This window comes from Rhinoraja longicauda, chromosome 18, assembly GCF_053455715.1.
Source record: "Rhinoraja longicauda isolate Sanriku21f chromosome 18, sRhiLon1.1, whole genome shotgun sequence".
NCBI classification, from domain to species: domain Eukaryota; kingdom Metazoa; phylum Chordata; class Chondrichthyes; order Rajiformes; family Arhynchobatidae; genus Rhinoraja; species Rhinoraja longicauda.
In genome coordinates, this window is record NC_135970.1 from 6771997 (window position 1) to 6798935 (window position 26939).

Sequence of the window (26939 nt, forward strand, 5' to 3'; positions counted from 1 at the left end):
TTTTACATATATACACACACCAAACTTTTTTTCCCATTTAATATATTATTTACAGAGCACTATGTTTACATATTGTGTTGTGCTGCTTGACTCTTGACTCTTGATTTGTCAGGTTGAGAAGTAGATTAATAGGATGGAGGAATATTTTCTTTGTTAGCGGAGACATAGAACGTATGAGCAGGACAGTTATGGTATATAATGCTTGCAGACGATGTGAGGCTTGAGTACTGCTACTGTATTATCACCACGTTCCAGAAGAGAGCTCAATGGTGATCTGTGAGGATCTTAACGGGACTGGACATTGTTGTGAGGACACTGAAGGGCATCGTAACTGAGGAGAACAAAATGATGAGGACACTGTGAGAACCCCACGATGGCTGCTTTTTATGTGGCATTTGCACCTTCTCCTCGTGACCACGTGGGCTTCCCCAGGTGCTCCAGCTTCATCTACATCCCAAAAACATGTAGGTTGACCATGGTAGATTATCCCTGGTGTACAGGGACTTGTATCCAAGGTGGAATTTAGTTGCTGGGCATATCAGGGACGTTGTTTGCAGGGAAATAAGTGGAGGAATAGATTGAGGGAATTTCTTTGAGAGCCTGCAGAGACGATGGGCCAAATGACCTCCTCCTTAAATCATAAAAAAATGGGAAGCACAATCGCCCAGTCCACAGTGATAATCCAGTGAGGGCACAGTGATAATCCAGTGTTAAAACATACCCACCAACCCCCCCATCCTTCCCAGCCAGAGTGAGAACCCCAATGGTAAACGCAACCACTCACCCACAACACGGAACGTTTCCCAGCAGACTCATTCACCCAGAGGACATCCCAGTGTGAAACACTCACCCCACCCCCCCCCCGAGCCCAGTGATAATCCCAGCATTCAACACACGCACCACCCCTTTGGTCCCAGTCTTGATGCTTCTCCAGAGACTGCCAGCGAATTACATTTGCAATGTGAACATTTCGGAAATCCTGGTCACGTTGTAGCCCTGCGGGAGTAGAACCGTACCTCAATAGTGGAAGTCTTGAGCAGGGCGATCTGATCTTCACGGGTGAGATCAAGGAATCCTGGCACCTGCTTTGCAAAGTCAACCAATTCCTGGACTGAGATGATTGCGAGTTCTGTGAAGTGTGCAAATCTCTGCTGCCTCATCTCACGGCTGTGGGAATCAATGCTCCGTGGCCATGGCTGTGGGGGGAGGACCATACACTGAGCACATTTGAGGGCAACATGATTTAAATTGAACGTTTCTACTACTTCGGGAGAAGAGGAAGAGAAAATTAAACGAGGATGCAAATTAATTGCACTCAATTGAAAGTGGACCCAATCCAGGTGGATAAGAAGATAAAAGAAAACATTCTGGAAGCACTCAGAAAGTCAGGCAGTATCTGCAGAAAGAAAAACAGAGTTCACACTTCAGGTCAAAAACTCTCCATCAGAACACTTTATATAGATTATAAGTTGGGCTGGTAAAAGAAGACTTTGAGATGGAAAAAGAAGACTTTGAGATGGAGACAGTTTGGATGCAGCGTTCAGACATTCTTAACAAGGGGTAAGGAAGCACGTTTAAGTCTCTCGCGAAAAAAGGGAGATTAATTGAAGCTTACAATTTGATAATTCACTCGATAAATAAATAGAATTTACAAACTACCGTTAGAACTGCAAAAGGAGCAAAGAGAGATCATGAAAATAAATTAATGACGGTCATAGACAATAAACAATAGACAATAGGTGCAGGAGGAGGCCATTCGGCCCTTTGAGCCAGCACCGCCATTCAATGTGATCATGGCTGATCATTCTCAATCAGTACCCCGTTCCTGCCTTCTCCCCATACCCCCTGACTCCGCTATCCTTAAGAGCTCTATCTAGCTCTCTCTTGAATGCATTCAGAGAACTGGCCTCCACTGCCTTCTGAGGCAGAGAATTCCACAGATTCACAACTCTCTGACTGAAAAAGTTTTTCCTCATCTCAGTTCTAAATGGCCTACCCCTTATTCTTAAACTGTGGCCCCTTGTTCTGGACTCCCCCAACATTGGGAACATTTATCCTGCCTCTAACGTGTCCAACCCCTTAATAATCTTATACCTTTCGATAAGATCTCCTCTCATCCTTCTAAATTCCAGTGTATACAAGCCTAGTCACTCCAGTCTTTTAACATATGGCAGTCCCGCCATTCCGGGAATTAACCTAGTAAACCTATGCTGCACGCCCTCAATAGCAAGAATTACACGCCCACAATAGCAATAGTCATCGAATAGATATACTCTAAAGTAGTGGAAAGGTATTCACCAGAAGGGGAGCACTGCTTGAGAATCTGAAGGAGAATACAAGGAGTCAGAGCATGGTGCTGAATATTTTATATCTGTCTTCACTGACAGGGAATGCTGCAGTAAAGGAGGCAATCCAAATAGCAATGCCTCCTCTTTCAGTTGGGAGGCAACTCAGGTCAGAGGAAAGCAGGAAGGAAACAATAAGGAATAAAAACACACAAAGAGCTGGAGTAACTCAGCGGGTCAGGCAGCATCTCTGGAGAACATGGATAGGTAACGTGTCTTCAGAAACAATGTGACTGTAGACACAATCCCCAAATCCTCCTTAGTTATGAGAATGGTGTTTCAGGCTTGGAGGGTGACAAATGTTGCACCTTATTCAAAAGAGTTGTCCTTGGTGACTGGACCAATATATCGTGGGGAAACGCACTAATTTAATGCAATTAGTTCAGGACAAGGTTATTTGGCACAGGGTTAAATAGGTTAAGAAGTGAAAGTCAGCACAGATATGTCACAGGCAAATTGTGTGGAGTATCCTGCACTAGCCATGAGGGCGATGCAGTTCACAGCAAATTAACTTGTAAAAAGTGTTGGATGAATTATCAATAATAAACCAGTTGCATCAGTGAAGTAGATAAGCTTGAAAGGATAATAGCTGAACGAATACAAGTAGGAAACAAAGTAGGAATAGACTTCAGGGATACCGTGCACCAGGTGCATTGTTCCCCCATCCTTGAACCGCAAGAAGCTTCTCTCCATCTGCCTTCTCTAAGTCTGTTAACTTGAACACTCAAATCCAACCTGTGTAGGGAGGAACTGTAGATGCTGGTTTAAACTGAAGGAATAAGTGACGTTTCGGGAAGGGTCTCGACCCAAAACGTTACCTATTCCTTTTCTCCAGAGGTGCTGCCTGACCCACTGACTTACTCTCCAGCCTTTTTTGCCCCCTCTCACCTCCTTAGCTCGAATGCAAACCAGCCCAGAGCTACAGCAGCCTATGATTTTCACTGGAGTGCTTTGTCTCTGGAACCACTCCAGTAAATCTTTTCCACATCTGCTCATTGACCTCCATATCCCAACTTTAATGTGGTGACCAGAACTCCATTTGTGGCCTGACTAGTTTCTGATAAAGGCTCAGCATCACCTCCGTGTTTTTGTGCTCCCAGATTCTGGTGGTGGACCCAGAATCAACATGTGGGAATACCACTATCTTTCAATCTGATAAACATGCCTCTCTACCACTGCTCCCCATTCTTATGTAACTTTACAGGGGCCAATTAACCTACAAACCCACATATATTTTTTGGGTGTGAGAAGAAACCGGAGCAGGTGGAGGAAACCCAAGCAGTCACAAGGGGAATGAGCAAACTCCACACAGACAACACACACAAGCTCAAGATCAAACCCTGCTCTCTGATGGAGGGAGGCCATGGCTGCAACAACTGTGTCACCTTATTAAATCAGGGTAGCTCCTCTGAGCTCAGTTTACACAATTCTTTATTTGTCAGATCAATACCAGAGTTCAGGTCACCACATTTTAGGAGGCTCATGAAGGGCGAGGGGAGAATGGGACCATGGAAGTCGTCCTCAGTCTGAAGACTGAACTTGTCTCCACAAGAACTTGCTGATGAACACTCCACGCTGATACATCCACAACAAGTGAATTGGCGAGGACAAAGTCAGAGAGGTACACAGCTTATGTTTCTCCACTGATCAGGATTTTGCCAGGTCTGCAGGGACGTGGAGGAAAATTACAATGTCCAAATCCGTTTCCTTAGTTGACTGAAGGTGGTCCATCATGTTTAATCCTTAATTTGTGTTCAGCTGAGTAACTTCAGTTTGAGTCAATGCGAAGAGGAAATAAATGTCAAGTGTTCTAGCAAGGAGGAGGGGATCGGGACAGCAAGGTGAGGTGAACCATGGATGACCAAGGAGGTTGTAAACTTGGTCAGCAAGAAAAAGGAACCGTATGTCAGGATTAGGAAGGTGGTATCAGACTTATTAGGAATCTAAAGCGAGTAGGAAAGAACTCAAGCGGGCAATTAGAAGGTCAGAAGGGTCTATCAAATGTCGTTGTCAAGTCGGATTAAGGAAAATCCCAAGGCTTTGTATATGTATGTTAAAAATAAGAAAATGACCAGGGAGAAGGTAGGACCACTCAAATATTATGGAAGGAAATACGCTTTTAGTCGGAGGATGTAGGTGAGGTACCAAATGAGTACTTTGCATCCGTATATTTTCCAAATATGAATGAATTCTGTCCCTAAGGATCTTCTCCAATAATTTCCCCATCACTGATGTAAAGCTCACTGGCCTATAACTTCCTGGTTTGTCACCATTGCCTTTCTTAAACAATGAAACTATTGTTGGCTATTCTCCAGTGTTTTGGGACCTTGTCTGTGACTAAAGAGGAAACAGTCCGTGGTTACTTCTCCATATTAATGTTTTTCAATGTACCCAACACATTTTCTCCTTCTTAATATTAACAACATAGTCCTCCCTCACCTCACCATCACCGAGATCATACTCATTGTTGAATAATGATGTGAAGTATTCATTTGGGAATTACCCACTGGCTCCCCATAGATAAATTAAAAGAATACCAGATGCCCCCTAACACTGCTATGGTCCTTCAAACCCCAAACTCTGCAGGGCCTCCTCAGTACTGCCCCCTCTCTGCAGTGCCTCAGTACTACCCCCTCTCTGCAGTGCCTCAGTACTGCCCCCTCTCTGCAGTGCCTCAGTACTGCCCCCTCTCTGCAGGGCCTCAGTACTGCCCCCTCTCTGCAGGGCCTCAGTACTGCCCCCTCTCTGCAGGGCCTCAGTACTACCCCCTCCCTGCAGTGCCTCAGTACTACCCCCTCTCTGCAGTGCCTCAGTACTGCCCCCTCTCTGCAGTGCCGCAGTACTACCCCCTCTCTGCAGTGCCTCCTCAGTACTGCCCCCTCTCTGCAGTGCCTCAGTACTACCCCCTCTCTGCAGTGCCTCCTCAGTACTGCTCCCTCTCTGCAGTGCCTCAGTACTACCCCCTCTCTGCAGTGCTCCCTCAGTACTACCCCCTCTCTGCAGTGCCTCAGTACTGCCCCCTCTCTGCAGTGCCTCAGTACTACCCTCTCTGGAGTGCCTCAGTACTACTCCCTCTCTGTAATGCCTCAGTACTACCCCCTCTCTGCAGTGCCTCAGTACTGCCTCCTCTCTGTCGTGCCTCAGTACTACCCTCTCTGGAGTGCCTCAGTACTGCCCCCTCTCTGCAATGCCTCAGTACTACCCCCTCTCTGCAATGCTTCATATTTCCCCCTAACACTGCAGCGCTTCCCCTACATTGCCCCTCAACACTGCAGTGCTCACCCTGTATTACCCCTTAACACTGCAGCGCTTCCCCTGTACTATGGCCCTAACACTGCAGTGTTTCCCCTACATTGCCCCTCAACACTGCAGTGTTTCCCCTACATTGCCCCTCAACACTGCAGTGTTTCCCCTACATTGCCCCTTAACACTGCAGTGCTACCCCTGAATTGCTTCCTAGCGCTGCAGTGGCCCGTCTGTGCCGCTCCTCCCACTGCATTGGTCGCTCTGGTCACAGGGTGTACTCTGCCACTGAGGGAGTACAATGTTTCTCCTGATCTCACTACAGAGATACACACGCACAAAACTTACAGTCACTTTCAGTCGGTCACTGAAGGAACGCTTGTTGCACAGTTGTTGTGCAGTGACCAGTCTTCTGATCATCTCAATTTGGGCCACGTTGAGTATCGGAACGTCCCAGCCAGACAAGGAACCTGGGGACACCTTCACTGCTTTCATCACTTCTTCCTCCAGCTTCTTCATCTTCTTCCGTCGAATCTGTTCTTCTGACAGGACACCTGGAGGTAAACATAAACGTTAGCACAGATTCACACCGACCCAGAATCACTCACTCACCCGCTCTCCAAGGGGGAAATAGCTGTGCCACCACTCAGAAATTGTGGGAAATGTGTCTGGTTTTTCCCCTTTGTGAGATATTATACACTGACCTGCATGTGTCAAAGCATCTCTTACAGAAAGCAGGAGGCCTGACACAGGCCAGTGGCTTGGTCTTTGTTCCTCAAGGAACCGTCATTCCTGCTAGGGTCCATTTCCAATCAACTTCAGCCATCTCCTCTCTCATGCCTCTGTGGTCCTCATTGCTCAACAGCAATGGTGAGGAATTTCCGGGAACAATTCCAAAGGTGCAGGATCTTTTCATTCCAAAGAGGAAGAGCGATTCTAACGGGAGAATGAGGTGACCATGGCTGACAAGGGAGGTCAAAGAGGATAAAACTAACAGAGAAGGCATGTAACGTTGCAAAGATTAGTGGGAAGCTAGAGGGTTAGGAAGCTTTTAAAAAACAATCGAAGAAAAGGTGAGAGGATGGGGAGAAAAGATGAAATATGAAAGTAATCTAGCCAATAAAAGAGGAAAGCAAAAGTTTCTTCAGATATATAAAGAGTAAGAAAGAGGCAAGAGTGGACATTGAACCACTGGAAAATGATGCTGGAGAAGTGATAATGCGGAATAAAGAAATGGCAGATTAATTGGATAGGTTTTTTGCATCAGTCCTCACAGTGGAAGACACCAGCAACATGCCAGAAATTCAAGAGTCAGGGGGCGGAAATGAGTGGTGTGGCTATTACTAGGGAGAAGTTGCTTGGGAAAGTCAAAGGTCTGAAGATGGATCAGTCAGCTGGATCAGATGGGCTGTACACAAGTGTTCTCAAAGAGGTGGCTTTAGAGATTGTGAAGGCATTAGTGGTGATCTTTCAAGAATCACTAGAGACAGGAGTTGTTCCAGACAATTGGAATATTCAAGAAGGGAGCGAAGCAGAAAAGTGGAGACTTCAGTGGTTGGTAAGATTTTAGAGTCCATTATAAAGGATGAGTACTGAGTACTCAGAAGCACACTATAAAATAGGCCAAAGTCAGCATGGTTTTGTTCAAGGGAGACCTTGCCTGACGATCCCGTTGGAATTCTTTGAAATGTCAGGATAGACAAAGGAGAGTCAGTGGATGTTGTGATATTGCAGGGACTACTTTGTTGTATCACAAGGACTACTTTGTTTGCCTGTGTAGTAATGTCTATATAAGAGAATGAGGTAATTAGGTGGCCACTCTGGTTCCAGGTGGCCACGGAATAAACAGCCTGGATTTAAACTCCAGCTTTATAACTTTTTAAACACGTGTACTTGTGGTCCGTCCAGAGTCTCAACAAAGGTACAACAGATACCGGACCACGAAGTACAACAAGTGGATGTTGTTTACCTGAAAGACCTTTGATGAGATGCTGCACGTGAGGCTTCTAAAGAAGATGAGAGCCCATCGGATCAGAGGGAGAATAGCATGGGTAGCAGGTTGGCTGAATGGCAGAAGGCAAAGAGTGGCAATAAATGGGGCTTTTTCTAGTTGGCTGCCAGTGACTAGTGGAGTTCCGCAAAGGTCGGTGCTGGGGCCGCTACCTTCACTCTGTAGATCAATGATTTGGACGAGGGAATTGAAGGCTTTGAGGCCACGTTTGCGGATGATACAAAGATAGGTGGAGGCACAGGAGGTGTGAAGAAAGCAGAGACTCTGCAGAAGGACAGGTTGGGAGAGTGGGTAAAGAAGTGTCAGATGGAATACAGCATAGTAAAATGTGGATTGATGCATTTTGGTATTATGAATAAGGGTGTAGACTATTTTCTAAATGGGGAGATCATTTAGAAATCGGAGGTGCAAATGGACGCACAGGATTCCCAAAAATGTAATTTGCAAGTCATAGAAACATAGAAAATAGGTGCAGGAGGAGGCCATTCGGCCCTTCGAGCCAGCACCGCCATTCATTGTGATCATGGCTGATCGTCCACAATCAATAACCCCTGCCTGCCTTCTCCCCTCATCCCTTGATTCCACTAGCCCCTAGAGCTCTATCCAACTCTCTCTTAAATCCATCCAGTGATTTGGCTTCCACTGACCTCTGTGGCAGAGAATTCCACAAATTCACAACTCTCTGGGTGAAAAAGTTCCTTCTCACCTCAGTTTTAAATGGCCTCCCCTTTGTTCTAAGACTGTGGCCCCTGGTTCTGGACTCGCCCAACATTGGAAACATTTTTCCTGCATCTTGCTTGTCCAGTCCTTTTATAATCTTATATGTTTCTATAAGATCCCCTCTCATCCTTCTAAACTCTAATTCAAATCGGTAGTAAGGAAGGCAAATGCAATGCTAGCATTTATTTTGACAGGACTAGAATATTAAAAAAAGGGATGTAATGCTGAGGCTTTATAAGGCACTGGTCAGGATCGTGAATGGTTTTGGGCCCCTTTTCTGAAGACGGATGTGCTGGCATTGGAGAGGGTCAAGAGGAGGTTTCCGAGAATGATCCCAGGAATGATTGGGTTAACATGTGATGAGCATTTGAAGGCACTGGGCCTGAAGTCACTGGAGTTTAGAAGAATGAGCTGGGACATCTTTGAAACTTACCAAATAGTGAAAGGCCTGGATTAGAGTAAATGTGGAGAGGATGTTTCCACCAGTGGGAGAGTCTAGGACCAGAGGCCATTGCCTCAGAATAAAAGGACATACCTGTAGAAAGGAGGTGAGGAGGAATTAAAGAAATTCCCCCTCACCTCTTCTCTACAGCTATGTCCTTTTATTCTGAGGGTGGTAAATCTGTGGTGTTCATTGCTACAGATGCCTGTGGAGGCCAAGTCAATGGATATTTTTAAGGCCGAGATTGACAAATTCTAGATTAGAACGGGTATCAGGAGTTATGGGGAGAAGGCAGGAGAATGAGGTTGTGATCAACCATGACTGAATGGCAGAGGAGACCTAATGGGCCCAATGGTCTAATTCTGCTCCTATAACTTATGAACATGACATCTGTAATTTGGGCATCTCAATCCCTATTTCTCAGGGAGATATCAGCACTATGATGTGCCTTCAGTCTCTCTCTCTCTCTCTCTCCCTTGGTAAATAAACCCTGACTGGTATCACTCTGTCCATCCATTTCATGCCAACTTCCCTAAATATATCTGTGCTTTCAACCCAGTTTCCTTAGGAAACTCTGTGTCTCTCAGTTAATCCTGCACTGCCACCAGCCAAGTGTGTTTAGTTGTCATCAGCACTGGGGCCAAAACAACAGAATTAGTCTTTCCTGCAACTTTATATAGGCACATTAAAAGCAATAACACAACAAATAAATACACGATACATTATCAATTATTCTAGGTAAACCAGACCACAATGGTCCAAGCCAAACTGTGATCTTTGTTCAGTTCAGGCTTCACAAGACCATCCATTGTTCCTCTTTGAAGACTCACATTGCTCCAACATTCCCGCTTGCTGGCATTTCCGGAGCCGGCAATCCTGGCACTTCCTGCGCATGTACAAATCCATTTCGCACTGGCCGCCATTCTTGCAGGAATACTGCGCGCTCTTGATCACGCTCCGCCTAAAGAAGCCCTTGCAGCCCTCGCAGCTCAGCACGTTGTAGTGGAAGCCTGAGGCCTTGTCCCCACACACGCTGCACCGCTCGTTCCCCAGCATCTTCGGGGCGGGCCCCTTCTTCCGCTTCGCGACGTGCTGCTCTGCTGATGGAAGCGCACACCACAGGGGACACAGTGAGTGACAGGATTACAAGAGGAACGAGAAGCGTCGGTACAGGACGGTCCTCGCCCTGTGAGCAGCTAGTGAGAGACTTGCATGCATGCAGTGAACACATTGCACACAATGAACACGTGCTCTGGTTATTCAGTGGTGACCATTCATGGGTAACATCATTCACTGATCTGCTGATGGATGCCACCACTAGATGTCAGCACAGGTCCCCAGCTCAGCATCTCTCTATTCTACTGGTAAATTCCAGCCTCCAACCTTTCCATTCCCTTTTATGTAGCCATACAGTTTACACAGTGTCCATGTTTATTCCTAACTCACACAGTGCACCTATTACTCCCTCTAAAGCCTGTGCTCAGCAAATTACTCAAACCTCTCCCAAACCACCAACTTTGTGAAGTCTTTCTCCTTTAGCTCTGCAATAAACCTCCACACAATGGGATCTGGCATATTTCCACCATCTTCTGCCTAAACCACAAACTATAATTCCTCCTCTCAGCTTCTCACCTTATAAACTCTGTCTGGAACCCTTTACTAAATCCGACCAACTCTCTCCAAACCTATGACCTCAGCAACCCTTGCCAATCCTCCGAGAAAGTTCTTCCTACCAACGCTGCCTTAGAATTCACACTCCCCTATGCTCCTCCTGGCATTCCTATTCATTCACTAGTAAATTCTTTAAATCGTTAATGGTACCCCAAAACCATCCTTTGAATCTTAATTTTCTTAAACCCACTCCCATCACCGACTCTTATATCGACTTCCTTCAAACATCCATAGGTCCAATGTTCTACTCTCATCTGGATCCCGTTCCTTCCTCCCATTATTCTCGCCAAATTTCTGCTCTTATTAGATCTTATTACTAACAACCAACCACCCCTCCTCCACACCCCCCTGGCCAAGCTTCACTTTAGTATATCTACAATCTGCTATGTCAGCATAATTGCTAGGCTGTGCAGGAAGGAACAGCAGACGCTGGTTTACAATGAAGATAGACAGACTGCTGGAGTAACTCAGCCGGACAGGCAGCATCTCTGGAGAGAAGGAATGGGCGACATTTCGGGTTGAGACCCTTTATCGGACTGTTGTCAGGGGAATGGGAGGTACATAGATAAGGAAGTGTAAGGTGTGAAAACAGGGCAAAGGGAATAGAGATCGGGGAAAATGTAGAATAGATGGTTGTTAGCTGGGAGAAAGCAAACAGAGATAAAATGTAGTCGGAGACAGTAAGACTGGTCGGAGAAGTGGGAAGGGGGAGGGGATGGAGAGAGAGGGAAAGCAAGGGTTACTTGAAGTTAAAGAAGTCAATGTTCATACCCCTGGGGTGTGAGCTACCCAAGTGAAATATGAGGTGCTGTTCCTCCAATTTGTGCTGGGCCTCACTCTGACAATGGAGGAGGCCCAGGACAGAAAGGTCAGTGTGGGAGTGGGAGGGGGAGTTGAAGTGTTTTGCTCCGGTTCCTGAGAGGGCATGACAGGGTAGATGTTCAGATGTTTTCACTTCTGAATGAGGGGGCAGGATGATAAGATCACTTAGAAAATAGGTATGTAGAAATGTCTTTCTGCAGAGGGTAGCGAGCATCTGCTATTCTACCCCAGTGAGGTGTGGAGACTAGATCCGTATTTGAGGCAGCTGAATTTTTGCTGGGAATTGAGGGCTATGGGAAGGTAAATCAGTCGTGATCACATTGAATGACAGGGAAAGTTTGTAGCCCCCTGTGGCTGACTCCTGCTTCTATCTTCTCGTGTTTTCCAGAATGCATTATCCACTCTCACTCATATTCTGCCCTTTTACGCTGTTCCAGTGAGCCCAGGCGAGGAACAGCAACTCATCTGTCAATGGGGCATATAACAGCACAGCACTCAGCAATTAGTGGATTCTCGCCTTCTCACTCCCTCATCAAACCCTATTTCTTCCTGATTTTCCCCCAAACCTCCCCTTAAATAAACTCTCTTCTCAATCCTTCCCCTCACTGGTTGCACCCTCTCTTGGCCTTGGTAAGTCACCTTTGCTGGTCTGCTTATCCCACCCCATGGAGCAGTGCATGGACTCGGCTAATGGGGCTGCTCTCTCCCATATTCCAGTATGCCAGGTTCAATCCTGCCCTCCAGTGCTGCCTGTGTGGAGGTTACACAGTAACTGCATGGATTTCCCCAGGGCAGCCAGCTTCTTCCCACATCCCAAGGAAATGTGTTTAGTCGGTAAATTGCCTGTGGTGCAAAGGTGAGTGGTAGATCTGTGGTAAGTTGACAGGAACAGTCAGAACGTAGAAATAATTAGTAGGGCATTGGGATTGCTTGATGATATTGAAATATAAAGTGAAGAAAGCAAATGGCATGTTGGCCTTACTTGGAGCAAGACGATTTGAGTATAAGAGCAAGGAGGTCCTATTGTGGTTGTGCAGCACCCTGCTGAGACCACACCTGGAGTACTGTGTGCAGTTTTGGTCTCCTAATTTGAGGAAGGACATTCTTGCTATTGAGTGAGTGCAACGTAGGTTCACCAGGTTAATTCCCAGGATGGCGGGACTGACATACGATGAAAGAATGGATCGACTGGGCTTGTATTCACTGGAATTTAGAAGGATGAGGGGGGGATCTTATAGAAACATATGAAATTCTGAAGGGATTGGGCAGGGTAGATGCAGGAAAAATGTTCCCGATGTTGGGGGAGTCCAAAACCAGGGGTCACAGTTTAACAATAAGGGGTAGGCCATTTCAGACTGAGAAGAGGAAAAACCTTTTCACCCAGAGAGTTGCAAATTTGTAGAATTATCTGCCACAGAAGGCAGTGGAGGCCAATTCATTGGATGTTTTCGAGAGAGAGTTAGATTTAGCGCTTAGGGCTAAAGGAATCAAGGGATATGGGGAAAAAGCAGGAACAGGGTACTGATTTTATCATATTGAATGGCGGTGCTGGCTTGAAGAGCTGAATGGCCTATGCCTGCACCTATTTTCTATGTAAAACCACCCCTAACTCCTACCCTGACTACCACGCACCATCACCATCTATGGTGCATGGATCTGATATGGGCATTAACCCATTGAGTCACAGATCAGAGCAGGTGGTCAGTGCCTCACCCAGGTTTGGGCTGGCTGAAAAGAAGAGGCTGTTTTCTATTTTGACACTTCCATTCCAATAGCTGTGAGCTGCCCCATCTAGGGATCCAGAGTAATTGTGCTGAGCTCTTGGTTTCCTCCCAATGTCTTGATCTTTCCAAAGCCTGCTGTCCAGTTGGGTCCTGTTCTGATCAGCCAGGCAGGTCGGTATGTGCAGAAAAAATCTTTCTCCTACAAGGCACAAAATATTTATAGATCTTATTTTCAAAAGCAACAAATAGTTATATTTTTATTTTTTATTTTTTTATGACACAGCGTGAAAACAGGCACTTCAGCCCACCGAGTCCATGATAACTGCAAACACCCTTACATTATTTCTATCCTACACACTAGTGACAATTTGCAGAAGCCTATTAACCTACAAACCTACATGTCTTTGCAATAGAGGAGGAAACCAGAGCACCCAGAGGAATCCCACCCAGTCATACTGAGACATACAGAAACTAGGGTTGTATGCCTGAGATTTTAGTGGGTGGTGTGACTGAAGTTTGCAAGATCACTGAAATGTTAAATATATATTAATTATTTCCACTGGTTCCACTGGTAAAAATTAGAGGCAGGCACAGAGGAATGGCGGTAGCAAACCTTCGTGTACCCAGAGAAAGGCAAACACCAATTGATGCACAGAAAATTGTTCATTTAGATATTTCAGTTAATACCTAGCATAAAGGGATATAAATACATAGCCAACTGTGGATAGACACAAAGTGCTGGAGTAACTCAGAGGGTCAGGCAGCATCTCTGGAGAAAAAGGATGGGCCTGTGGAATTCAATAACAGGTAACCATTTTATTTTGAATGGCAGGACAGGCTCAAGGGGCTAAACGACTGACTTCTGCTCATATGCCCTTTTGCTTGATCATATCTTGTTGTTTGCTTGACTTTTTTTGCCATTTCCAAGACGGATCTCATGTAAAGAAACAGTAGTAGGATCAATTAGTCACTGTGACGGGATTGAGGTCTCTGTTTGTGATTGAGAGTTTTGCTGAAAAGATAATGCCATGGTGAAGACATTGAGCTGAAGTATTGCCGTGAAGCCCTGCAACTATTGTATTGGTCCTGTCCTCAAGCCAAGACTCTCAGATCTCCTCCAACCCTCCTCACTTCCGTCTCCATAATCTTCTGCCTAACTACTTGGGCATCAGTAACTGGGTAACGTGAATGCTTGAACGTGATTTTGAAGTTGTATTGAAAGCAAACATAGAAAGACTGCATAGAAATTTAAAAACGTGCATCAAATAATTTTTTTGGTGTTAAATTGTCAAATTGAAGAACAAAATGCCTTACCATAATCATTATCAGTGGTAAACACTGCAGACATCCTTCTTACCACACTTGGTCATAGCACAGTACCCCAACCTGCAATAAAAACAGCTAGATTATCACTGAGAACTCAGATAGCACGGTAGCGCAGCGGTAGAGTTGCTGCTTTACAGCGAATGCAGCGCCAGAGACTCAGGTTCGATCCTGACTACGGGTGCTGCACTGTAAGGAGTTTGTACGTTCTCCCCCGTGACCTGCGTGGGTTTTCTCCGAGATCTTCGGTTTCCTCCCACACTCCAAAGACGTACAGGTATGTAGGTTAATTGGCTGGGTAAATGTAAAAAATGTCCCTAGTGGGTGTAGGATAGTGTTAATGTGCGGGGATCGCTGGGCGGGCACGGACTTGGTGGGCTGAAAAGGCCTGTTTCCGGCTGTATATATATGATGAAAGCAGGAAAGAGACGAGAGAAGAGGGAGAGAGGGAGAGAGGGGGAGGGGGAAGAGGGGGAGGGGGAAGAGGGAGAGGGAGAGGGAGAGGGAGAGGGAGAGGGAGAGGGAGAGGGAGAGGGAGAGGGAGAGGGGGAGGGGGAGGGGGGAGGGGGAGGGGGAGGGGGGGGAGGGGGAGGGGGAGGGGGAGGGGAGGGGGGAGGGGGGAGGGGGGGAGGGGGAGGGGGGAGGGGAGGGGGAGAGGGGGTGAGGGAGAGGGGAGAGGAGAGGGAGAGAGAGAGAGGGAGAGGGAGAGGGAGAGGGAGAGAGAGAGAGAGAGAGAGAGAGAGAGAGAGAGAGAGAGAGAGAGAGAGAGAGAGAGAGAGAGAGAGAGAGAGAGAGAGAGAGAGAGAGAGAGAGAGAGAGAGAGAGAGAGAGAGAGAGAGAGAGAGAGAGAGAGAGAGAGAGAGAGAGAGAGAGAGAGAGAGAAAAGAGCACAATGTAAAATACATTGGAAAAAGTGAAAATTCTCTGAGGTAAATCTCATTGCATTAACACTCACCTTCATGAACAGCGGAAGCCTCTCCAGCCTACTCTGCCATTCAATGAGATCATGATCTTGATCTAATCCCGAGTCAAGCTAAGCATCGAGTGTTAATTGTCTTATGTACCAAAAATCTAAAGTCTGCAGTTCAACCAAAGAGTCCATAGAAGTTAATTGTAGCTGAGGTTAGTGTTATGTAATGTTCAAGAGCCTGATGGTTGCCAGTAAGAAGCTTTTCTTGATCTTGGTGGTCATGGTTTTGAGGTTCCCACAACCTCTTCTCAATATTAGGAACAGTGAGAGCAGGGTCATGTGAGTGTTTGATGATACAGGCTGCCTTCTGAGGCAGTGCTTCCTATAGATCCCTTCCATGGTGTGGAGGTCGCTTGGGTCGACGCGGCTCCACTTGGTCTAGTTTGTTCTATATCTCTCTACATCACCGTCTATATCACTTGTTTCCCTTTCCCCTGACTCTCAGTCTGAAGAAAGGTCTCAACCTGAAATGTCACCTATTCCTTTTCTCCAGAGATGCTGTCTGACCCGCTGAGTTACTCCAGCATTTTGTGTCAATCTTTGGTTTAAACCAGCATCTGCAGTTCCATCCTCCTAATGCACCTCTTACTCCTAATATACGTATAGATAGAATGTCTTGGAATTTTCCTTTGTCATTCTCGCCATAGGAATGTTGTACTGTTATGAGGATTTGCAGAAGGAATGCAGCCTAGTTGTCACTGAAAGCCTGCTACACTATGGAGCGATAAGCTTAGGGACTACCCCACTGTTGGAAGGCCACTGCTGAGGATCAATGCAGTGCGGGAGGTGCCATCTATTGGATGATATATTAAATCAAGGTTCTGACTGAATTCACAAGTGGCTGCAAAATATCGCAAGACATTATTGCAAGGAGAGTGGGATGGCGCCCTCTTGTGGACCACGTCGTTAAACAATGTCACTAAAGATGTTTCCCAAGACATTAAAGGGCCTGTCCCAGTTACGCGATTGGTTAAACAAAACTATCTTCTGGTATCTTCAAATGCCTTTTCTTAATTTAATATTACGTGCTTCTAAATGCATCTGCGACAACCTAGCAAACCTGGGGACAGCATGCGACAGACAGCGCCCGCAATAAGCTACGATACCTGGCGACAAGCCAGCTGTCGCCGAGAAATTTCTATCTGAACATTTTTCCGCGATGCGCTGAGATCCGCTACGATTCATTGAAGACTCCTCACGATCGTGCCCACGACACCCCGGCAACCGTTCGGCGACAGCCTAGTCGCCGGCAGTCACCTTAAAATCGCCTAAGTGGGGCAGGCCCTTAAATTGCTCCCCGGAGATACAATCACTCTGCTCAGTGAAAACATGCCTCCAGCATCAGACAGGGGGGGGATACTTCCCCTGATCAGCACCTGTGTTACATGATAGCTTGACAGAGTGTAGCACCCAGCAGGGTCCATGCACGCAGACAGCGTAGCCATGAAAGCCAATGGAGTGTGTCGGAAAGAACTGCAGATGCTGGTTTAAACCGAAGATAGACACAAAATTGCTGGAGTAACTCAGCGGGACAGGCAGCATCTCTGGAGAGAAGGAATGGGTGACGTTTCGGGTCGAGACCTTTCTTCACACTCCAATAAGTGCTGGTAAACGTGCTGCAGTGCCAGAAGCAGACAATGTTCACCATCGGCAGCTGTGAAGACACGTAAAAAACCACAGACTGTTTTCAATGTCCCCTGTCATCGGGGCCAAGGACCTATTAGTACCATTCTTGTCAGATTTGTGTGCAATTGCCACTCATATCAAAGTAACTTAAGGCACGTGCATCTTTAGAAATACAGCTTGGAACTATACCCTTTGGCCAGCGAACATCGACTGCCTGGTCACACTAGTTATATGTTATCCCACTCTCTCATCCACTCCCTACACACTCAGGGCAATTTACAATTTACAGTTAACTTACAATTAACCTACAAACACACACGTCTTTGCGTTGTGGGGGGAAACCAGAGCACCTGGAGGCAACCCACGCAGTCTTAGGGAGAACTTGCAAAATCCATACATTCGACACCTAAGGTCAGGATGGAATTCTGGTCCCTGGCAATGTGAGGTAGCGACCCTGCCAGCTACACCACTGTTCCGCCCTTAAGGAGAGTGAACAGGAACAGGGTTATGATGTCTGTAAGCTCCTCCACTGACCTGACATTTAGGCAACAGTTCTGATATTGTCTCTGAACACTTGCGCGAGGCAGGTGTTTCGATTTAGCAGCTGTAATCCTGACCGAGCACCTCTCTTTTGGAGAGGTTCCGCAGAGACCGTTCCCTCTGTAACTCCCTGGTCCACTCGTCCCTTCCTACCCAAACCACCCCATCCCCGGGCACTTTCCCCTGCAACCGCACGAGATGCAACACCTGTCCCTTTACCTCCCCCCTCAACTCCATCCAAGGACCCAAACAGTCTTTCCAGGTGAGACAAAGATTCACCTGCACCTCCTCCAACCTCATCTATTGCATCCGCTGCTCTAGATGTCAACTTATTTACATCGGCGAAACCAACCGTAGGCTGGGCGATCGCTTCGCTCAACACCTGCGCTCGGTCCGCGTTGACCAAACTGATCTCCCGGTGGCCGAGCACTTCAACTCCCCCTCCCATTCCCAGTCTGACCTTTCTGTCATTGGCCTCCTCCAGTGCCTTAGTGAGGCCCACCGGAAATTGGAGGAACAGCACCTCATACTTCGCCTGGGCAGCTTGCAGCCCAGCGGTATGAACATCGACTTCTCCAACTTTAGATAGTTCCTCTGGCCCTCTCTTCCCCTCCTCCTTCCCAGATCTCCCTCAATCTTCCTGTCTCCACCTATATCCATTCTTTGTCCCGCCCCCCTGACATCAGTCTGAAGAAGGGTCTTGACCCGAAACGTCACCCATTCCTTCTCTCCCGAGATGCTGACTGACCTGCTGAGTTACTCCAGCATTTTGTGAATAAATACCTTCGATTTGTACCAGCATCTGCAGTTATTTTCTTATACCTCTCTTTGGGATGTGTCTGCTATCAATCAAGTGCCATCTTCGTGGTGATTAACTGACAAAAGTGAGCTGATTATGTGCCTGAGTGACTCCACTGTTAGAATAAATGTATGCCTCCTGACACTCCAGCCCATTCTAACCCAAAACCAACGTGCCTACTCTGAAACCCAGTCAAGACCAAAGAAGAATCTAGAATATACCCTCACCAGTTGCAAAAGAGGAACTAATTGATTCTCCTTTGTGACTTTAAATCCCCAATTTGGAAAGAACACAAGACACTATAAAAGTGAAAGTGGTTGGGAAGAAATTAAGAACAGTACCCTCCTCATGAAATCCTTAAAACATGGGCTCGTCGTGACGAGCACTCTGCAACATCAGTGATAAGCTAAAGGCATCACATTCACTGACTCCTGTCATCAGAGAGAGGGACTGCAATGTCCACATCACCTATGACTAAACAGAACAGATAACAGCCTAAACCACTCCCATTGCCATCCACAAAATGGCTGGCACAACAGAAACGCCACTCACGTTTGGCTGTCTACAAATGTTCATTACCATTCTTTGTCTGTTCCTTAATGGCCTGACAGTTGTGATCTTCAAAACTAACCCACCACAGACTCAACCACAGTTACGACCATGGTCAAATAAGGCTGTGTCATTGTCGCAACCACTTCTCAATCTTCATCACCACAAAACCTCACCTCATTTTCAACATTCTCTCCTCCCAACTCTCCGTTACAGAATCAAAATCACTCAAACTCAGTCATCATGGAGTGTGCAGATGACATTTGTATGTGCATACTCATGGAGTAAGAGATCGGCAGCACAGAAGTCATCCCTTCGGCCCATCTCCTTGGTCAAACTCCAAACCATCATAATTCACTAAACCCGAAAGAATATACCTCCCACTAAACACCTGTAAGACAAAGGTCTTTCATCACTCTGCTTCCATTGAACATCCCTACTGCCCATTAATCACTATCTGTGATAAGATCTTAGAAACCCTGGAGCACTTCTCATACCTTGAAAGACACTTTCCAATTCACTAGCTAGCTGAAGAGGAGAATGTTAAAAAACCAAAGCACAAACATGGAATCAAGCTCATGGTCTATCGGGTAACTGATCTCCACCCTCATGAACATCTTGAAGACATCATCAATTTAAGGCAATAACTGAAAACAATGGACATGTGTCACCGATACTGCCTTAAAAAAACCCCACTCCAAATCCATTGTGAAGAGAGGAAATCCACTGAGATGTCACCTTACAGGTCAAGTTTATATTCAGTCATCTTTGTTGGACAGTCCACTTTACCCATGTGCCCAACACCAGATTCCAAAAGCATGTCTATTCAGCACACTGGCATGGCAAAAAGGTTTCCAAGAGGACAGAAAAACTGTTTTAGGCGAAATCTCAAAACCTCCTTGAAAAAGTGCACCATAAACACTAACTGATGGATGTTCCTGACCCAAGACCATTGATACTAGAGATGAAGCACTTTAAAAGACCCTGCACATTTCAAGACTCTGATGAGGAAAGTGTAAACCAAGCACAAACAGCAAAGAGGCACTTCGATGCTCAATCCTCCCACCCATTGGTCTTGAAAAAGAACCGCATGCCCCATCGTGTTTGAACAAGTCTCATCAACCATCTCACCGCCCAAAGAATACACTTGGATGCAATCATCTTTGAACTTAAGGTAAAACCAAAGAAGAAAGTAGTACTAAGATCCTTGCTGTGTCACACTAAGGACAAGACATAACCTAAGTATGCGAGTATCTGGACAAACACTATACATTCTTCCCTCACGGCAATGAAAGTGTCTATCCAAAGGTATCTCCATGTGAGTCAGTTACCACTGTTGTGCTAGTATTTATTGACACAGACACTTAGAAGGTCTCCACCTAGCAATTGTGTCAGAATCACATTCCTTAGAGGAGAAGCAGGAAGATAGAAAGGAGGAGGAATCTAGTTTAGTTTAGTGATACAGCGCGGAAACAGGCCATTTGGCCCATCGAGTCCGCACCGACCAGCGACCCTCACACATTAACACTATCCTACTCACGCTAGGGACAATTTACATTTATACCAAGCCAATAAACCTACAAATCTGTATGTCTTTGGAGTGTGGGAGGAAACCAAAGATCTCGGAGAAAACCCACGCAGTCACGGGGAGCACGTACAAACTCGGTACAGACAACGCCCGTAGTCAGGATTGAACCGGGGCCTCTGGTACTGCAAGTGCTGTAAGGCAGCAGCTCTACCGCTGCGCCACTGGGCCGCCCTATTGGATGCTGCATCACTCTGTTTAATATCACGAAGCACCAACTTAAACATTGGCACCACAATCAAGCTGACTATTTAGAGGAACGCTTATCATGCAGATAGATACCAGCCCTAGACAAGTGCACAGCAAAACTGATTGTCAAACAGTAAGCTGCTCCATAATACACAGATGAGGGCATACAGGGAAGGGCAGGTGCATGGTGAAATACTTGGTGCACGCTCGGCCTGACAGAATGGAAGGAAACATCAGGGAGCATGGGGAGTCCAACAGCCTTTTGCAGGACTTTGTGCCCGGCATGGTCTTTCCATTATCAGTTCTGCAAGAAGCGCACAGTGCAGGCTGTTCACCTCTGGGCAACTCCAAACGGTACAGGTTTCTACTTCCAGAAGCCATCTAACATCTTTATGCTTCAGCTGAGTCCCCGCTTTTGATATAACTCACAAGCAAATTACTGTTCTTTAAGAACAGAAATCTGACATCAGGGATCGGGGTATCAGGGGGCCGACAGCTTCCATGTAAAAGTTGGTCATTGTATTTAGATTTCAAAGCTTTGGTGACAGTTGGATATATGTTCCACTGCATATACCCAGCTGGTCACCTGCCATAGATGTGCCTGTGCATTGAACCCAATGTCACACTGGCCCATAATGACAGCCTCCAATAGTGAAGGCGGCTTCCAGCGTTTTGTGCAGCAGGTTGCAGGTGGTGTGAACAGTGAGTGTGTGGCTCTTTAATTCACAAGCTGCAGTGAATGGGGAACGATGAAAACACGCTTCCTCGTGACCGGCTCACGACGTCTTTAGTGCGAAGTTAAATAGTGGCCCAATTTCTGCCGGCAACACTGTAAACCAGCTCTGCATGATGAATGGCATCACTCTCCCTGTTGGACAACAGACAATAGGTGCAGTTGGAGGCCATTCGGCCCTTCGAGCCAGCACCGCCATTCAATGTGATCATGGCTGATCATTCTCAATCAGTACCCTGTTCCTGCCTTCTCCCCATACCCCCATTCTACACGTCAAGCACCTGAAACGCCTCGCAACCATCATGCCAGGATAGAGTCTGAACTAGGCTATTCTCACGTAGCAGCCAGGACGTTTCCACAACAAAACGTCAATCTTCAATTTAATCGTTCATCAAAAGACAGTGATTCATGAATGTTATGAAGACAAAAGCACCGCAGGAGTGTGTTTTTAAAATGATTCCTTTTTTTTTCGACATACAAGATTATTAAGGGGTTGGACACGTTAGAGGCAGGAAACATGTTCCCAATGTTGGGGGAGTCCAGAACCAGGGGCCACAGTTTAAGATTAAGGGGTAGGCCATTTAGAACTGAGATGAGGGAAAACATTTTCAGTCAGAGAGTTGTGAATCTGTGGAATTCTCTGCCTCAGAAGGCAGTGGAGGCCAATTCTCTGAATGCATTCAAGAGAAAGCTAGATAGAGCTCTTAAAGATAGCGGAGTCAGGGGGTATGGGGAGAAGGCAGGAACGGGGTACTGATTGAGAATGATCAGCCATGATCACATTGAATGGCGGTGCTGGCTCGAAGGGCAGAATGGCCTACTCCTGCACCTATTGTCTATGTCGCTGGCACGTTCAACATTTACTGCCATCCCTGAGTTTCCATGAACTGAGTGAAGCGCTGGACAACTTCAGAGGACACTAAGAATGAACCAGATTGGTGGGTCTGGAGATGCACAAGGGAATGGGTACGATGGCAGATCCTGCCCTTCAAAGAGCAATTGTGAACCGTATGAATTTTTATGACATTCCAATAGTTCTGTGATCATCATTACGAGGGTTTGTTGTTTCTATTTCCCTTCCATTAGCCTGTAAACCTTTACCCCTTAATCTAACAGTTCCTCTTTGTTATGTGGGAGGACCCAGACAAAACCTACAGTCACAGGGAGAATTAGGGGTGCCAACTATCTCACTCCCAAATAAGGGACAAGGTGATGTCACGTGACCTCACCCAGCCAGTGGCCATGTGCTTCAGCTCCACCAATGGTAGCCTCCCGGGCCGGGAGGCAGGTTGCTACGCAACCTCCGATAGGCGGCGTCCAGGCCTACACTGCCCGGGCCTGCACTGCCCGGGCCTGCACTGCCCGGGCCTGCACTGCCCGGGCCTGCACTGCCCGGGCCTGCACTGCCCGGGCCTACACTGCCCGCGCCTACACTGTCCGCGCCTACACTGTCCGGGCCTACAGTGCCCCCCTGGGCCTACAGCGCCCCCCTGGGCCCAATACGGGACAAGGGCAGTCCCGTATGGGACAAACCAATTTAGCCCAATATACAGGATGCCCTGCCTAATGCAGGATAGTTAGCAACCCTAGGGAGAATGTACAAACTCCATGCAGACAGCCCTCGTAGACAGCTTGACCCTGGGTCTCTGTCATGAAAGGCAGCAACTCTGCCAGTTGGCTGGCCCCCTCGCCAATGTGCCGCCCCTTAATAATAAATACAAGAAGCTCCAAAATAAGTGGTCACAAGGCTTTGCAAAGGCACTGAGGGCAGCTTCCATCTAATCAAGGCGTTGGCTAAATTTCCACATCAAACTTCCCCTTTTTGGTTTTGGGAAGCCTGTCCAAGTCTCCAGGCTGTCTATCAAATGGCAAGAGCCTTTTCTATTTCCCCACATGGACAGGCAAAATCAACAACTGACAGCAAAAGTGAAACTGGTCATCTGAACATCACGTTCACGTGTCATTGGATGGGACCCAATGCATTCTGAAAGCTTTGTGCCTTAATGCGAGGAGCATTCGAAATAAGGTGGATGAATTAAATGCACAGTTAGTAATTAAGGGATATGACATCTATATACTAAACTCTCGTTTGTTATCTTGTTTGTGACTGAACTTCAGCCAAAACGGTACACGATAGCGCGACAATTTTAGGCCCACCTTACTCAGCATTGTCACTTTAGTGATAATGCAAGTAGTTTTATTGAAATTGGTGTTATATTTTTTAAGTTATTCACATTTTTAAGTTTAAAAGGAGGGTAGGGGGAGGGGAGGAGGGAGGGGGGGAGAGGGGAGTGGGGGTGAAGGAAGAGGGGAGGGGGGGTTGAGGAGAGAGGGGAGGGGGGAGGACAGGGTGCTGCACCAATGCAGGAGAGGTTTGGGCCCAACGGGTCCACTTTGTCTAGTAGTTATAAAGATATAAGGGATATGATACATGGCTCCAGGGTGATCAAAGGCTGGGAGCTAAACATGCAGGGGTACTCAATATTCAGGAAGGATAGACAGAAAGGAAGAGGAGGTGGGTGGCATTGCTGGTTAAAGAGGAGATTAATGCAATAGCAAGGAGAGACATCAGCTTGGACGCTGTAGAATCGGTATGGGTAGAACTGCGAAATAGCCAGGGGCAGAAAACGCTTGTTGGAGTTGTATACAGACCATCAAACAGCAGTAGGGAGGTTGGGGATAACATCAAGCAGGAAATTAGGGATCCGTGTAGCAAACGTACAGCAGTTATCATGGGTGCCTTTAATCTACATATAGTATAAGAAAATAACTGCAGATGCTGGTACACATCAACGGTATTTATTCACAAAATGCTGGAGTAACTCAGCAGGTCAGGCAGCATCTCAGGAGAGAAGGAATGGGCAACGTTTCGGGTCGAGACCCTTCTTCAGACTGATGTCAGGGGGGCGGGACAAAGGAAGGATATAGGTGGAGACAGGAAGACAGTGGGAGATCTGGGAAGGGGGAGGAGAAGAGAGGGACAGAGGAACTATCTAAAGTTGGAGAAGTCAATGTACATACCACTGGGCTGCAAGCTGCCCAGGCGAAATATGAGGTGCTGTTCCTCCAATTTCCGGTGGGACTCACTATGGCACTGGAGAAGGCCCATGACAGAAAGGTCAGACTGGGAATGGGAGGGGGAGTTGAAGTGCTCAGCCACCGGGAGATCAGGTTGGTTAACGCGGACCGAACGTTAGATTGGCCAACCAAATTGGTAACAGTGCTGAGGAGGAGGATTTCCTGGAATGTGTAAGGGATGGGTTTTTAAACCAATATGTAGAGGAACTGACTGGAGGGCAGGCCATCCTAGACTGGGTATTTTGTAATGAGGAAGGATTAGTTAGCGATCTCGTTGTACAAGGCCCCTCGGGCAACGGTGACCATAATATTGTGGAATTCTGCATTAGGATGGAGAGTGACACGGGTAATTCAGAGACAAGGGTCCTGAACTTGAAAATATGAGATGGGAATTGGCTGTCATGGGCCTTCTCCAGTGCCATAGACTTAAAGGGCTGACAGTGGAGAATGAAATGGCAAAGATTTAAAAACCGCATGAATGAACTCCAGAAATTGTTCATCTCTGTCTGGCGAAAAAATAAAACTGGGAAGGCGGCTGAACCGTGGCTGATGAGGGAAGTCAAGGACCGTGTTAAATCCAAGGAAGAGGCATATAAATTGGGCAGAAGAAGCGGCAAACTAGAGGACTGGGAGACATTTAGAACTCACCAACAGAGGACAAAGGAGTTCATTAAGAGGGGGAGAAAAGAGCACGAAAGAAAGCTTGCGGGGAATATAAAAACTGACTGTAAAAGTTTATTTAGGTATGTAAAAAGGAAAAGAATAGTGAAGATGAATGTAGGCCCCTTACGGTCAGAGACAGGTGAATTTATATTGGGAAACAAGGAAATGGCAGAACAGTTAAACGAGTACTTTGGTTCTGTCTTCACTGAGGAAGACAAACAATCTCCCGGAAATATTAGGGAACCGAGGATCTAGTGGGAGGGAGGAACTGAAGGGAACCCACATTAGTCAGGTGTGAGGTAAACTGTTGGGACAAGAGGGGATCTTATAGAAACATATAACATTCTTAAAGGATTGGACAGGGTCAATGCAGGAAAAATGTTCTCGACGTTGGGGGATTCCAGAACCAGAGGTCACAGTTTAAGAATAAGGGGTAGGCCATTTAGGACTGAGATGAGGAAAAACGTTTTCACCCAGAGAGTTGTGAATCTGTGGAATTCTCTGCCACAGAAGCCAGTGGAGGCCAATTCACTGGATGTTTTCAAGAGAGAGTTATATTTAGCTCTTAGGGCAAAGGGAATCAAGGGATATGGGAGAAAAGCCGGAACAGGGTACTGATTTTGGATGATCAGCTATGATCATATTGAATGGCGGTGCTGGCTCAAAGGGCTGAATGGCCTACCCCTGCACCTATTTTCTATGTTTCTATGTTTCCTGCTCCATGGCATTTCATCAGTCGATCCCCAGACACCCAGGAGGATCTGCCATTTCTTCCCCTTTCCACCAACTGCTGATCAATTCCTCACTGACAGGACTTCCTCTGATCCACACACTTAGGATGTGGTAATATTCTGGGACCTCACATCCAAACCCAGTACATTGCAAGTATCCTTGTCCACTTTCACAAAGTATGCATGACCCCTGTTCACACTATCCTGGAAAAAAATATTGTTTTTGTTCAAAATCACATTAAGGTGGAGTGAAGCAACTTTGTACATATTTCTGGGGCATTAGCACCACTGGTGAAATCATCTTGTTGCATTCTACAATGTACGCAGGCACTATCTTTTGGAGTAAAGCTCCCCCAATTGTGCAATCCCTGAGATTTGTCATCAATAATATTTTCTTCATGTTAGTGTGAAAGACATAAACGTTTATTAATCTGCATTATACCCAACTTTTACATTTTGCTTAGGAAAATCGCGTAAGAGCCAATCACATTCAACTCGTGGTCATAACTGTACCCCATCCAACAAGAAAACTCTGATCGTTGCTCACTGAAAAGACTGAGTCTTCCTTGAAGAATCAAACACTTTACTGCAACTAAAACTGCCATTTGTCCAGATCTCTCTCTCTTCTTCATTGATGAATCCATGGGCACCAAATAAGAGGATGTTCACAAGGGCACATCACCAAAGACCTCATCCATCCAGAATTTACAGGGCCCAGCTACTTATTTAATTTTCAAAGAGGATGTCTACCATCATACTAACATGAAATCATTCTGCTATTAGGGGGCACTATGATAGGAAGCTGCTACAAGCTGCACCTACTGTTCCGTGACACCGGACTCCGTAAGAAATAAGAATAATTTCATTTGGCCGTTTGATTACCTCAACTTTTCTTTCAGTGGTCAAGTGAAGGTAATCTGACAACTGGACATGATTACCTAAGGATGAGATTTCTTTCCCTGATGATTGTTTCTTGAACTCCTCCTTCCCCCTGACATCTATTCATACATACCTCAGCCACAGAAATGCATCACATCTCGACCAGGTGATTTACCACTAATTGCAACTCCTATTTATCAATTCTTGGCCAATTCAGGGTCTCCATCTAATCTTGTTAAAATTCCTGCAGCATCTGCTTCTTCGGTAAAGTAATCATTTAACACCCCAAACGATGA

At 46.4% G+C, this 26939-nt stretch overlaps 1 protein-coding gene across 6 annotated transcripts in view; it reads right to left on the minus strand.

Moving 5' to 3' along the window:
• LOC144602214 (oxysterols receptor LXR-alpha-like) overlaps positions 1-26939 on the minus strand; it is a 442571-nt gene that overhangs the window by 398587 nt on the left and 17045 nt on the right. For all 6 annotated transcript variants that reach the window (XR_013548424.1, XM_078415028.1, XM_078415027.1 and 3 more), the window contains 5 exons: positions 14293-14364; positions 12968-13177; positions 9592-9861; positions 5937-6142; positions 1017-1196 (listed from right to left, as the gene is read on the minus strand). Coding sequence is in view for 5 of the 6 variants with exons in the window: in XM_078415028.1 (XP_078271154.1) it covers positions 1017-1196; positions 5937-6142; positions 9592-9861; positions 12968-13177; positions 14293-14326 (900 nt within the window). In the remaining variant the exon portion in view is untranslated. The remainder of the gene's footprint in view (positions 1-1016; positions 1197-5936; positions 6143-9591; positions 9862-12967; positions 13178-14292; positions 14365-26939) is intronic.